Below are 15,744 nucleotides of genomic sequence, written 5' to 3' on the forward strand. Positions count from 1 at the left end.
AACTAAGCAGACTTTTAATGTCAGCCCATGGCCTGCTTAGCTCTTTGTAAGCTTTTCAAAACTGAATACAGAGAAATTAGATAATTTGCCCAAGCTTGCAAGCTTGCAAAAAGCGAACAGAATTCAAACTTGACAGACTCCAGAGACCCCACTCTAAGCTACTATGCTATGTTGCCTCCCTAGAGGAGCCTAAGAACTCAGTAACCTCAATGTCAACTTAAAATTCTAGGTACTGTTAAAACCCTCAGAAATAGCCCTGTATCTTAAATAAGAGGTATTGCTATAGGACAGTTCTCCCCTAAAGAGGAAAAGATAATATTTATTTAATGGCTTTATTGGATGCTTGTCACATGCTAAGCACCATGGAAGGCACCTTATTTAATCCCCATAATCTCCCAGAAGGAGGAATCATAATCCACATTTTTACAAATTAGGAAACTAAGAGCAAAAAAAAGATTGTTTTCTGATAAATTCACAGACTTAATATACCAGTGGGGTGATGGAAATTACAGACTACATGCTCAGATATGCAAAATTTTAACCTTATTTCTGTGTCTGAATCAAAATCAAAGTTAGTAACAAGCCCCCATATTTCCATTCCTGGGAGAGAATAAAGTGTCATTACAAGATTACTCAGTCACTTCAGGTATAAAATATAACCAAAAGTGTTCAATTTCATTAGTCATCAGGGAAATTCAAATTAAAACCAGGAAATAATGCCACTATACACCACACAGCACAATTAAAATGAGTCAGATAATACCAAATGTGGACGCGCAGCCAGGAGAATTAATTCACTACTGGTAAAAATTGGTGTTTAGTTTGGAAAACTGCTTGGCAGTATGAATGATGGGTGCTGCAGCCCACCAGAAGTGATTGTCAAATTTCATGAAGTGTTGTGAGCCTGTTGATTTCACATTGGTAGCTTGAAATTAGATAAGAGTGGGGTATTTACATCACAGGAACTGGCAAAGATTATAAATCAGCACTCACCCCAGAGCCAGTTTAAAATTTGCCAGCACACCATTGGGCAGTATACACTATGCTCTACATATACAGAGGGTGCCAAAAATGTATACATATTTTAAGAAAGGAAAAGCCTGTATTAACTGTAATAATATATACCGATAACAAAAGATGAATACAAGTCACGTTTGACTTCTGCAATTACAAGAGGTACTCACAGTGGTTACCATCAGCATCCAGACACTTCTGGTTATGGCGAACTACTGCTTGAGCATAGATAACATCTCAAAATGTGTATACATTTTTTGGGGCACACGCAGTACATATCCTAAGACTCAGTTAATCCATTTTTAGGTATATATGCTTTAGAAATGTGTACATGTGTGTATGTTGACCAAAAGCCATGTACAAAAATGTTCATAGCAGCACTAAATATAATAGCCTTAAACTGGAAACCCAAATATCCATAAATAGAATTAATGAATTGTCATGTACAGTCAGTGGAATACTATGTAGTGATAAGAAAGAACTGCCACATGTGACAAACCAGATGAATCCCACAAAATGTTGGAACAAAAGACCAAACAAGGATACATACTGTGTGATTGAACTTATATGTCAAAACAGACTAAATTAACTCTGATGTCAGAAATAAGGGAAGTGATTGAGAGGGAGGGAGAGCAGCTAATGACGGGATGAGACACAAGGACTGTGAGGTGCTGGTACTGTCCTCTTTTTCTGTCTAAGTACTGGTTATAGAACTGTTTATTTTGTGAAAATTTATGAATAAAAGGTTCAATTAAAAAAATTAGTCACTTCCATAATTGGACATCTATGTGCAAATAAAAAGAACTTCAAATCAAATCTCATACCTTATACAAAAATTAACTGAAAATGGGTAATAGATCTAAAAGAAAAAACATGAAACTAAAACTTCAAAAAAGAGGACAAAAATCTTCATGACATGGGGATAGGCAAAGAGTCCTTAGACATTACATTAAACACATGATCCACCCCCCAAAGAAAAAATAGATAAATTACATCTCAACAAATTTAAATACTTTCATTCTGTTAAAGAGAATAAAAACACAAGCTACAAACTGGGACATACCTGACAACAAATTTTCATCCAGAATGCATTTCTTGGTTTTAATAAAAATATTATAATTATGCAAGATGTAACTATTAGGAAAAGCTGAGTATTTTTATAACTTTTTGTGAGTCTATAATTAGTTAAAAACAAACAAGGTAAATTTAAAAAAAGTTATTGGTACTTTTATCTACCAGACTGCCTATTTTCTACATCTTTGATTGGTATTCTAAGTATATTCTAACACAAGGCTAATACGGGTATAACTGATAAGCTTTTCCAGAGAGTAATTTGGCTAATCCAAATCAAGTTATTAGAATGTGCAACCATTTGACAAAGAAATTCCATTTCTAGGAATTTTTCCTAAGAAAGTAATCAGAGAGAATATATAAAAACCTAAATACAATGCTTTTTTTCATAGTTGTTTAAAACAGTGAAAACTTGGGAAAAACTTAAAAATTAGAAAAAAGTGGGGACTAGTTAGTAAATTACAATACACCCAGAAGACAGAATATGATATAGCCATAAGAAATTAAGCCATAGAATAATATTTATTGACATGGGAAAATGTTAACAATATATTTCTATATGAAATATCAAGATACAAAACAGTATATACAGTTTAATACCATTTTTATGGAAAGAAAAATAGCATATGTACAAAATCATGCATGTGAAAAAAATAGAAGGATATGCATACCAAATGTTACTAATGGTTATATTCAGATAGTGGAACTAGAGGCAATTATACAATTTTCCCAATAAATTTCACCTTCCCTACCAACAGTATCTGCTTCATGCTCTTCTTTCTTGGTTGTGATTAATTTGATATAGCTCTCTTCGAATAAGCTCTGTTTCATATGTACCTCCAAATGCTATTCCCATTTAAAAAGTAGATGCTACTTGCTCTTGTATTTTGGCATATGGAGAATATTTTTAACTAATACAGTATACTATAAAATATGCCACGGCATAATTTGGCTATAGAAAGTTATTATTTGGAGAAGTTGAAAATCCTAATTGAGATAAATTTTAAAGAGAAAAAAGATACTATCATTAGTTAGGGGTCCAAATGGTAGAGTGTGGAATAACTCAATTTCCAGAATTGGAGATTTTTAGATCTCTCCTTACTAACTGACTGGGCATAGGAGATTAGGGTTTTTAGTCAGGAAAATGTGATTAATAATTTTGTAGAAAGAAGCAATAATAAGATTGTTTTTAAATAAAAGGAAAATGAGATCCCAGCTATAAAGGTTTTTTATAAAGACCTACATAAGTATTACATAAAACAGCAAGAAAGAAATTCAAATTTGCTGGTGCAGAAAAATTAACTCATATTTATTTTTCTGCAACACCAAAGTCTTACTGTTTTATATCTTCTATCACAGGTTTGATATGCTAAACTTGCAAAATTATTTTAATTAATAGCCTTTAACTTTACTTATTTTAAGTTAACACAAGGATACTTAATTTTTCACGGAATCTGAGGTAAAGTGTTGTAAATACATGTCATCCTCTGATGACTTGGTAACAGGTAACATTAAACAAATAAATATAATTTAGATTTTATTTCTCAGAACCCATCCTAATGTAAAGCTATTTACTAGATTCTTATTAAAAATAGCAAGTAAGGATTTTTTTAAAGGTAAAACATCAGAGAACAGAAAAAAAAAAAAACATGTCTGTGTCCACTTTTCTCTGATGCTTCCCATGCTCCCACACCATCCCAAGTTGCCTCCTAATTTCTGTTCCTTCTCTTTGGAAGGGAACGTTAGGTAAACCCATATATATATATATATATAAAATTATATATATAATTATAATCAATTGGAAAGGGAATGGTTGATGACTTGTTACATCTCAAAGGTAAACTTATTGTCTAGATGCTTATAGGTAAACCACACAACTTGCAGATGAAAGGAACATAAAACACTGATGAAAAGATTTGACAAGAATAGGGGGGAAAGAGGGATTTTGTTTTTCCAATCAGAGGGCTTGTTCCTTCTCTCCACAAAGCAATGGAATTGAGAAAGATGGCTGGAGTGCAGAGGGGAAACGTGCATCACGTTTCCATAACGACACAACATACTCTTGCCCTATACCAGTGTTGTTCTGCCACCTCTATCTATCCATTCTATAAATGTCCTTAACCACAGCATAGCTTCTAGTACAGTTCTAATTCCTCAATGAAGATCACAAGAAAGGAACTTCTAGGTTATTAAAAGAAATGAGAATATTACACCAATACATTTCAGGGGTGGGAGGAGACTACTGACACTCTACATTTATTGTTCACATTACAAGAATTAAAAAAAGTAGAGGCTAGAAAATCACTTTTTGAAATTTCACAATCACCAATGTGCGACAGAAATTGAGGCATAACACTTATGCTACCAAATATGTTAGATGTGAATTACTTCAGCACATAACTGCAGATGGATACTCCTGGATTTTTACTTAATCAATCCATTACTCAATGATGAATGCTATAAAATGAAAGGTGACATACTTATGAACTAAAACCACAAGGAGAAACTCTCTAAGATCAATCTTCAGTGAGCTCCTATTCCAATAAGCCATAAAGAGCAGTAAAAGGCAATATTCATTTAACAAAATGAGAATCCCAATGACAAGAAATCAGGTATTTATATTCCTCCAGAGACATTTCTTCCTCACCTAACAAAGGCACTTGACATGTACTGAAATGAACAGTTAATTCAGGTACTGCTCTGAGCAACTGTTACTTTCCAAAAATTAGGTGAAGTGGTGATTAAGTTCAAATTAATCCTTTCAAATCAGCCTGAAACACACATGAATATATCACAAGTTCTCTATTTTTAGCAAATGATATAACCAAAGAAGAAAAGATAATGTTGGTGTCCACGATGAACTGGCCGACTTGAGCAGTCCAGAGTGCCCTCTCTGCACAATATATTCTTTAATGACTGTGGAATTTGTATGTAATTATAGGCAAATTAACCTTTCATATAGTTTCAGGTATTAGTGTTCACTCCTCTTCTTGTCCTTTCTTACTTTTTTGTTCTTTCCCAAAGCCTTAGATGATTCCTCCTGAAAAAGACAAAAATCAATGTAGGATCTTTTCATTTAAAGATACTAGCGTAGGAATCTTAAATCTAATCAGATAGAACGTAACAGTGAAAGTACAATTACTTCCATATGTATCATCTTTCTGTTTTATACAGCATTTTCACTTACAGTTTATTTAAATATTTACAAAACAATCAAGGATAATCAAGGAAAACACTCATTTATCTAATAGATTTATGCTTCAATAATTTCAATATTTAATCTATTATCTACTTTCCAAAGTAAGGCAGCAGGGTTTAAATTCAATACATATGAACATACTTATAAAATATGAAATAAAGAGAAACCCTTAAAGTGTAAAGGAAGAATGAATCTAAAGGCATCAGGGGAAAGAAGAGATGCTCTGACACTAACAAAGTGTTAGAATTTTATAGATGTTTAAAGAACATCTGAGGGGCCGGCTGAGTGGCTCAGGTAGTTAAGAGCGCGAGCTCTGAGCAACAGAGTCATCGGTTCGATTCCCACATGGACCAGTAAGCTGCGCCCAAGCTGCATTGCTGCTGAGCTGCCAACAGGTGGCAAGATGGCTCAGCTGGTGAGAGCATGTGCTTCTAACAACAAGGCTGCCAGTTAAACTCCTGCATGGGGTGGTGGGCTATGCCCACACGCAACTAAGGTTGAACACAGCACCTTGAGCTGAGAGGCCGCAAGCTGCTGACGGGCGGCCGGATGGCAACTGAACTTGGAGCTGAGCTAGCTGCGCCTTCTACAACTAAGACTGAAGAACCACAACTTAGCTGTTCCCCTTTCCCAGTTCTCCAACACTGCTCCTCTTCCCCAACTCCCCAATAAAAAAATCGTTAAAAAAAGAAAAAGAAAAAACATCTGATTCACTGTAGCATTAGCTGCAACCTCTCTGAGCCTCAATTTTAGGGAGCGTAAACTAATTAGTCTTTAAGGGTTTTATAAACTCTATGAATCTATGAAATTAAAGTTTGAAGAGATGAAGTCATCTGCCCAAGGTCATACAGCTGGACAGTCACACAGTTTTGACTAGAACATAAGTCTCCAGTTTCCTAGTCCAAAGGTTGTTCTAATGCACCACACAAATTCTGATTCATTCTTAATTTTGTCTTTTTTTAATTTCACAGGCAGTGGTGAGAAACTCTTTAGACATAATATCAATAATCACTTACTGGTGAATTTGTGTAGTTCTTCTCCACTAGTATGTTTCTGGCACAGTTGTTGATGTGTTTGAAGCGATCTGGTCCTAGCAGAATCCCTCCATACCAACGTGAGACTACCACCATGACATTTCTCACATTCAAAATCTGTTATTTTCAGAAGCATAATTAGATATACATATAGACATGTACAAATGTGAGTTTTAAAGGAGAATAGAATAACCCATATACAAAATTGCACATAAAATTTCCCCGACTTTAACGGCAGAACCACATGAGTGAGCAGAGTGAGACTACTAACAATCCAGGGGATAGAATGTTATAATGAGAAGAAAATTTGGAAAACAAACACTGTGCTCCACAGTGTCCTCAAATTCCAAACGTTGGGGCAACCAGGCAGAGTGAAGGGGAGATCATGCAGGTAGGGTTCCAGTTCTTGGTGACTTCAACCAGAAAAGCTGTTTAGACAGCCTTTTACTCCTGGACAAACCAACAACACAAACCCTACTTCTGAACAAACTACTAGAACGAACTGGGGCTGCGTGAGTAATCATTGATGCCTACCAGTAAGGTCTTCCTCAGTTTGGTATTTGTCAAATGCTGCCCTTAAAGTGAAGCCCACCAGTCTACAGGCCTGACCCACACACAGGGTTCCTATCAAGGGAATGGCCTGGTTAGAAAACAAACCTCCACATACAATAGCAGAAGAAACTATAACAACTACCTTAGGAAATAAAAAACAATCCATTCTTAAAATCAATGGACAATCAATGATCACCAGACAGATGAAGAAAATCCAGCAGCATGAAAGAGAAAGGACAAGATAAACAAACTAAAATGGACCAGGAAAAATTTAAGAGAGAGAACATCTTAAAACAAAACAAAAAACAAAACCCTCTATTTAGTATATTCAGAGAAATTTTAGAACATATTGCATCTATAAAACCAGAACAGCACACTACGAAAAAGGAAAAAGAGAAAAGAACTCTTGACACTTAAATACATGGTTGCTAAAAAAAATTTTTAATAGCAATTTTGGAAGGCAGTCAAGAAAATGTCTCAGAACATCAAGCAATGAGATGGCAACTTCATAAAAAAGAAACATTCTGGATCTATCCAGAAGGTCCAGTTCTCAACTAACAGGAATTTCAAGACAGAACACAGTAAATAAAGAGGAATTGTCAAAAAACAAAAAAAACAGTTTTTCCAGAGCTGAAGACAATCTTCTATTATCTATGACTGAAAGAGCTTGAAAACACAACACTTATTAACCCTTTGTTTTCTATCCCATATCCAATGGTTAAAATTTTCTCAGAGTTAAAAAATTAACTACTAATTAAACCAAATATAACTCATGTTATATGGTCTGATTTACTTATTCCTAAATGGAACTGTTTTGCTGAGAAATTTTATGGCTCATAGAACAGGATTTAACAGGGTTTAAGTTACACTTACTTCCATGAGATGGAGAAGACGCCCACCAGCTGCTGTTTCCCCATCATCTTCACAATCCTGTAAGAAGGTCTGTTTATCCTCACAATATATTCTAAAAATACATATAACAGTGTTAAGCTTTGAAATCTCAAAATATTATAATAAAAGTTACTCCTTCATACTTATTGCAATCAATTTACTTTCAAAATCAGCACGTTTGTTTAAAAAAAAATCCTTCTTCAACTACATATTAGATATATTTTCACTGATAATTTACTATCCAGTATGTTTCACTTTCTATATTTGAGAAAGCTAGGAATCAAGGTGTCTCCTTTAAATCAGAAACACTGTGATTATGGGAACGTGAGTTTACACATCTGAAACTTCCCTCACTTCATTTTACCTTAAAACTATGAGTTTATGTAGAGTAGTCACTGAAAAACATTTATTGAGAATATAACATACAGAATAACAGGTGCTGTGAAATGATATAAAAGAAAGACGTGACATACTCCTGTCTTCAAAGACCCTAAAATCTAGTGAAAGAGGCAAAAGTACATAAAAAAGACGGAGGTGATGAAACTAACAAAAGTTAATATTTTATACTTTTTTCACATCTTATTCTAGCCATCAAGTATTTCTCTTTTTTCCCCATTTTGAGTTAAGATTTATAAGATTTGTTTTTCTCTATATAATTTATCCTTGGAGAGTTATTAATATCAGAAACAAATCATGGCATTTTTACCCATTCAAATTATCTAGAAAGTCAGCACTTGGAATAATGTAGGACTTTGTAGTAGAATAAGCTTGACAAGTAAGTGTCACTATAAAAAGAAAACAGTGCCAGTTAAGGTATGCCATCTAGTGAATTTCTTAGGCCCCTACAAGTGGTACCATCTAGGACTAGGCAAATGTAGTAAAGATCTCTCTCTGGCTATGGCCATAAAAAGACAGCTACTACCTTATCTATACACCTAAGTCAATTAGGTTAATTTTATTATAGCAGTCATATTCATTCATTCATTCATTCATCTTTCCATCTATCCATTCATTCATCAATAAATACAGAGGGTGCCAAAAAATGTATACACATTTTAAGAAAGGAAAAAACTGTATTAACATTGTAATACTCAATATATACTGAAAACAAAAGATGAATACAAGTCACAATTGACTTCTGTAATTACAAGAGGTGCTCAAAGTTGGTTACCATCAGCGTCCAAACACTTCTTATTATGGCGAACTACTGCTTGAGCAATGTTGACCAAAGTGTCCACTTGTATACACTTTTTTTGGGGGGGAGGGTAGCACCCCCAGTATTTACTGCCCACCTACTATGACTAGGCTCTATTATTATTTAGAGTTGATTTTGTTTGACGAAAAGGAAGTTAGTACTATTAAACAAAACTTTATATGGCTAATATAGGCAAAAAGGAATCAGTAGCTGGTTTATATTAGGCTTATAATTATAATCTAACACAATAATTTTATGGAACAAGTGAAGAAAATCTGACCATATAAATCAGTACTGTTAGGTTTTAAAAATATGAAACACCATGGACATTTTCACTAACCCTTTCCTCCCATGCCAGGATGATAATGATGTGGCATCAGATAGCTGTGTGTACCAGTAGCCTAAAGAGCGCCCCATAACTCCAAAGCGGGAACACAGCCCCAGAACCAGGAAGTAACCTTAAAAGGACCCTAAGCATTCAAAACACACAATACAACGTCCACGTACCAAATAAAGGTCATTTATTTTACTCCCAATGGAGTCCTTCAGGCCTCAGCTCTGTGTCTTTTTAGTCTTATTTGACAACACAATTCTGAGAAGTTTATCTCTTTCATTCCCAAGTATCAATAATGCAAGGGGGTGAGGTGGAGAGGGTTGCTACATGTAGTCATGCTGACATTTATGAGACGTGACAGATAATCACCAATTAATATGCAACTGCGACAAAAATACTCACAAGAACATAAAGACCTAAAAATCTGGGGCCTGGAATAGACTATCCAGCACATTACTTAATGATTTGAAAACTTAAAATCAATATTATGTATAGCGATTGTTGAAGATGCGGCCTCATAGCCATGTAGAAATAAAATAGAGATAGGTGAAATTAGATTAGCAAATTCAGCTCTACCACTTAACAATTACATTATCTAGAAAAAGTTTCTATGGTGGCAGAGTTGCTGAAATAATCAGAATTAACTTTTATAAACTGCTTGGCACAGAGTAGGCACTCAGTAAACACATGGGATGAATGAATGTAAATATTAATACTTTTATAGCACAGTCTAATCACTGATAGCAAGCACAATCTAATTCCTCATTTTTATACTGATGACCTAACTCATAAGAAAACATCAAAATTCTGTCCAGTGTTACTCTGGAATTATATAACAAATAGTTTTTGTAACTTTTGGCATTTAAAGGGATGTGACTTAGTAATATTAAAAACTCACATATCCAAAGTGATGAATTTTTTTGAGTTCAGATTTTACAAATAGTCTCAATCGCATTTTATATTTGCACCAAATCCCTATGTCTATATTTTGATTTATTTCAATTTTAAACTATGTTCTTTTAAGTCTACTCATTTGCATATTTACACCATTCATCTCTTTGCAAACAAATCAGCAAAGATTTGTATAACACCTTAGCACTCAAAACTAAAAGGCATGTAGAAAAAGAGGCACCCTTAATTCATTGTTAATGGGAGCATAAATTGGTTTAAAAGAAAATCTTTGGAAAAAATTTGGCAGTATGTATCAAGAGTTTCAAAAGTGTTCATACTTTCTAATAATTCTACTTCTAGGAATCTTTTCTTTCTTCCTTTTTACCCTTGTTTCATTTCAAAAAATTATATGAAGCAACCAGAACCTATCCCAAGGAAATAATCTAAAATGTAAACCAAGATGTTCACGGGACTATCCTTTAGAATAGTGAAAAATATGAAAAACTAAAACAACAAAGAAAATGGCTAAACAAATTGTGGTTTGCAGCCTCAAACAAATATTATACAGCCACTAAAATAATGTTTATAAATGCAATTATAACAATATGGAAACAAGCTTTTGTTAAATTAAGAAAAAATAGAACATGCTAAGGTAAAGCATTGAAAAGGTAAACTTTGCATAGAAAAGACAGAAAATATATCAAAATATTGGGTTGTCGGAAAAGTCCTGATGCATTTTTGCAACGAAAAACATAGTAAAAATACGTCATGACTTTTCCAACAGCCCAATATTATCGGTTACATTTAATGGTAGAAATATGGCTAATTTTCCGTCTGACTTTTCTGCCGTTTCCAAATATTCTACACATGATTATTACTTTCATAATGTAAAAAACAAAGTTATTTTTTTAAATCATGCATCAGTTTCTTCCCTTTTTTTTACAAACTGCACATTCCTAAAATTGTGATGATCACTCACCGGTATGCATAAATGTTGTGGGTGGCACTAGCTATTTTCTTATTTTCATACAATTTGGCAAGAACCATTTTCACCTTAAAAACAGCAGTAATGTAAATAAATTAATGTATACTTTTTATTTGCTCTGTAAACAAATACTAGAAAAATATCTTAAAGCATATTTATATAAATACTATGATATTGAAACAGTTAAAGAATCTTCCATACTTTGAAAAAGCTATTTCCAAAGTTTTCTCCTCATTTTAGAGGCAGAAACTGGTACTCTCAATTGGTATAAAAATGCTGGACCTGGTGTTTTTGAACACCAATTATCAACATATATTTGAGCACTATGTCTATGGTGATTGAACATGAAATATTTTTCCCCATGTAGAGAATTTTAAATGTAAATATGAGAATTCCTAAAAATGAACACTGAAAATTTACCAACTTTATGTATCCAATGTGATAGGTGCACAATAATGGTACCAAATATTATAAAACCAACTCTCTCTGGGGATCATGTAAGGTTCACAGGGGAGGTAACATGAGCCAAGTCTTGACAGATAAGTAGCAATTTTTCTGCATCAAAAGGGAATAGGGATGTGGGGCAGAAAGAAGCCATTTCACTCAGAGGAAACAGCATGCGAAGATGTATCAGATTTAGCAAATAAAAATAAAGGATGTGTGGTTAAGTTGGAATTTCAGATAAGCCACAAATAACTTTTTATTATAAGTATGTCCCATGTATTGTAATGATGTTTATCTGAAATTCCAATTTAACTAGGTGTCCTATATTTTATCTGGCAACCCTATCAGGGACATAAAAGAAAAAGGTTCAGCAAGTGACCAACAGTTTTATGTAACTGTAACTTAAGAGTATGAATGAGAAAATGATAGAAGATACATCCTGAATGATAAAGCTGGAGTCATATCATAAATGCCTTTGTATAATAAGTTCAGGTTTTTCTTTAACAACTATGGATATCGTCAAAGACTGTGTGAAGGTGGAAGTGTGGGGGAGTGACGCATGGTCAGATCTTTTAGAAAGGTAACTGGCAAGGAGTGTAGACGAAATATTGCAGGTATGGAACGACTGAGTTGGAATCAGGAGACCAAATTGGATCAGAAATTGTGCAACCTTATGTTTATCATTTTTTTAACCTTTTGGATTCTCAAATTCCTGATCAGTAGAATAGACACTGGCCTCTAAGACCTATATCAGCTCTCACAAATTCTGATCCTGTAAATCTAAGTGTTACTATAATCAGAAACAGAAAGAGAATCCAGGATGAACAGATTCAGAATAGAATATCTAAGGAGTACCATGGGCAAAATAGGGTTCCTGAGAGAAAAACCCAGAAGCCTACACCAAAAGCTCTTATCTTGATCACAAGTCAATGCAGAGAAGAACTTCCTCTTCCAGAGACTAAACGAGAATGAAAGGGGAGCCTGGCACAAAGAACTGTATCCCTACAGGTCAGGTCTCTAGAAGAGTTTAGAAAGTAGAGGCGCTATAGAGGTCAAAAAGGAAAGACTAATGCTTAAAGCCTATGCTAAGTTAATGAGACTTTATTTTTTGTTAATTTAACTTTACAGGTAGTTCTGAAATGGCCTCTTACATCAATAAAGTTTAAACTAGGCTAGATTATAGCAGCAAGAAAGAAGAAAATGATTCTGCTGAAAAAAGAGTGAGAAAGACAAAGACCTAAAATACAGTTTTTGAATGAACAGTCTCCCATTTGATATCCCTGGGTAGGAATCAGATCACCTAAGATCGGAAAGCAGAAAGGAGAAAGAATTCAGGTCAGGAAGATGCGGCTCAGTCATGCAACAGGACAAATAATTCTTCTTAACAAGTTATGATACATCATAGTTTTCTACAGCACCACAATGGGGTTTTTATTGTTTGAAAATCCATTAGAAGGTTAAGCTCTAATTAGAGTTTAGATACGATTTTGAAAGCTGTGACAAAGAAACAAAACAAATCTTCCATGATTCACAGTAATTTAGGGGCAGGTAAATCAGCAAATATTTTTTAATCTTACATGAAAATTAAACGATTAATAATACTAAGGATATTACTTGAATTACTTTGGTAAAAAACATCAAAGTGAGCTGGACTTAGTAACTTTACCTGTTTGGGACAAACTACTGGAGCCAAGTGTGCCTGAAAAGTACTTCTTCGGTCTGTAATAGGAATGCCATGATCAATCGGAGGTAATTCTTCTATTTCTATAAATTTAAAGAATTATATTACTTTTATTTTTAAAACTCATTAATTCAAATAATAAAAAATTGGCAATGGTGAGGGCAGGGGTGGAGAGGGGAAGGAAAGAAATGTAAATTATATGGAAATAAACCCCAATCGCCATTTAATAGTTATCTATTAAAATTAAACTATAATTTTAAGTAAAAAGTTTCAAAATATATTGTATATAACATAAATCTATTTGCTAAGGTCATTCAGTGGAAGTGGTGGGTTGGGACTCAAATCGTGGACCGTTGCTGTGCTATGAGTTGGTCCAGTGTCTAATTTTTAAGAGTAAAGGGGTCCCAAGACCAAAAAGATTGACAGCTGTTAATAAACCATAATTTCTTTATCCATTCTACTGTTGATGGACCTCTGGGTTTGGAAAATTATGATTTTATTTTGTAAAGCTATAATATAATGTCTTCTGCTAATAAAACTGTTCCCACTTCATAGGATTGAATTGAATATATCAATAATGCATCAAGTTGGTATTCCATAGGGTATCATGATTTCCAATTATTTGCCTCTTAAACAAGTTTAAGAGCAACTAATTTACCCTAACTCTGCTGAAAAACTTACCAACCATCCTGGTTGTTGCACCTGCCTCATTTAGGATTAAAAGTTATTCAGGAGAAAAGAATTACAATTTTTCCTATTTCTATTCACTGATCTTTTGAATCTTACCAAGTCAGCTTGCTTCACAATTGAAATACTTCAACTAACACATGTAAAAAGATTTCTGGAGGGCTTTAAACAATTTTCCCCAAATCACTTCACTGGTTTGTAGCAGGACCAGGACAAGAAGCCAGGTTTAGCAGGATGTTTTACCTTGCCCCTGTAGTGTCCTCTTCTAAAATGGATTGTGACCACTAAACAGGTCCAGTACTAAGGTCAATATGAACTGGGTGTTATTTATTTATGACTGTGATTTTCACTCTTTTTAAGGGTGGATCCTGTTTCTCAAAAGAAATCTTATGCCAAATCCACAAAGACATAAACGAATAAAATGGGAGCTGCTTAGATTGAAGCTAGGCTAGGAGTCCTGGATCCTCTCCCACACTCTTCCAGTTCCTCCTCATCCCCTCCCACTAGTCCTGAGATACAATGCAAGAACTTCAAACCTTCATAATACTGTTTAAAAGCTACTTTATAAAAGCATAGGAAACTCCTTACATTTAAAAAAAAAAGAATGTTCCCTCTGATCTATCATGTTTTTTATAAGAGGCTTGAGGAAACTGATGATATCATTTAAAAATTTAAAATACTAAAATGGAACATATTTCTGATAGAAACATACAGCTGATTTACCACATCAAACTTACATAAGCTGAATACCACTTGACCATGGAACAAACTTGCTTAAGCAAAAACTAAAATCTTAAATTAAAGGCATTTTACTAGCTTAATTCAGTGGTTCTACTTCGATTATTTATTTTGTGAACATAGACAAAAATTTAACTCAGAGACATCAGGAGAGATCTGAGAACTTCAAAATAGAAATATAAAAACACAATGTGAATTGAAAACATTAACATAGCTTTTCTTAATTTCAATTTCGCCAATTACAATTCAAAACTCTAGAAAGTAGAAAAAAATGAAAATAAAGATAAGCTTTTTATTTTTTCCTTCACCACAATAGACCAAGCAAACACCAAAATGACTAGCAGGCAGGAGGAAAAAAACCCTCAGTACTCTGCAATTTAGTAACTATTTCCTAACACATGGAAGTTTACTTTCTAAACCATTTCAAAAACAATTCATAATACTGCGATCCCACTTTCTTCAAAAGAAATTAGTTAGTAACATTATACCTGTTCGATTTTCACTGATATCAAAACCCAATGCTTTAACTGGATTTTCTGGTTGACAGGCTAAAATGATATCTTCTTCACATTCAACATCTTCCTCTTCAGTTTTCTTCTTTACGTCTGGGCCTATGTGGGTATGAGACATTATGAGTGGTCTACAAAGACAACAAGAAATTAAACTTAACTAATCATTGGTCTTGGTCTCTAAACATCATTCTTCAATAGAAGGAATCAGGGCTTCCATGCAAAGTGGTTGATTCCAGGGTTGGAGCGAGGAACATGCAAGATAAACCTGGAATATTTTGTTTCGAGAAATTAAAAAAAATGCTCCAAGAAAGATGGAAGCTCATTAAAAGAATGCAGGAGCATAACCTAAAGGAGCTCCTAAAGGGACAATTTGAGCAAAATAATGATAGTACGAAATTTTAACCCACAGAACAAAATAATATACCGTATTTGCCGGCATATAAGACGATTTTTTGGCCCTGAAAAATATGCCTCCAAGTGGGGGGTCGTCTTATACGCCAGGTACACTTCAGATAG

General features: G+C 34.1%; 1 protein-coding gene across 6 annotated transcripts in view; it reads right to left on the minus strand.

The window, feature by feature from the left end:
• Positions 1-2,677: 2,677 nt before the first annotated feature.
• Positions 2,678-15,744, minus strand: part of IMPACT (impact RWD domain protein) — a 41,076-nt gene continuing 28,009 nt past the window's right edge. For 2 of the 6 annotated variants that reach the window (XM_019656180.1, XM_019656186.1), the window contains exons 6-11: positions 15,205-15,327; positions 13,277-13,374; positions 11,161-11,234; positions 7,744-7,834; positions 6,301-6,435; positions 2,678-5,125 (exon numbers count right to left, since the gene is read on the minus strand). In XM_019656180.1, coding sequence (XP_019511725.1) covers positions 5,057-5,125; positions 6,301-6,435; positions 7,744-7,834; positions 11,161-11,234; positions 13,277-13,374; positions 15,205-15,327 — 590 coding nt within the window. In that variant the 3' untranslated portion in view covers positions 2,678-5,056. Of the gene's footprint in view, positions 5,126-6,300; positions 6,436-7,012; positions 7,038-7,743; positions 7,835-11,160; positions 11,235-13,276; positions 13,375-15,204; positions 15,328-15,744 lie in introns of those variants that run through there. The other 4 variants (XM_019656182.1, XM_019656181.1, XM_019656184.1 and 1 more) reach the window with 4 other exon arrangements.

This window comes from Hipposideros armiger, unplaced genomic scaffold (assembly GCF_001890085.2).
Source record: "Hipposideros armiger isolate ML-2016 unplaced genomic scaffold, ASM189008v1 scaffold_255, whole genome shotgun sequence".
Lineage (NCBI taxonomy): Eukaryota > Metazoa > Chordata > Mammalia > Chiroptera > Hipposideridae > Hipposideros > Hipposideros armiger.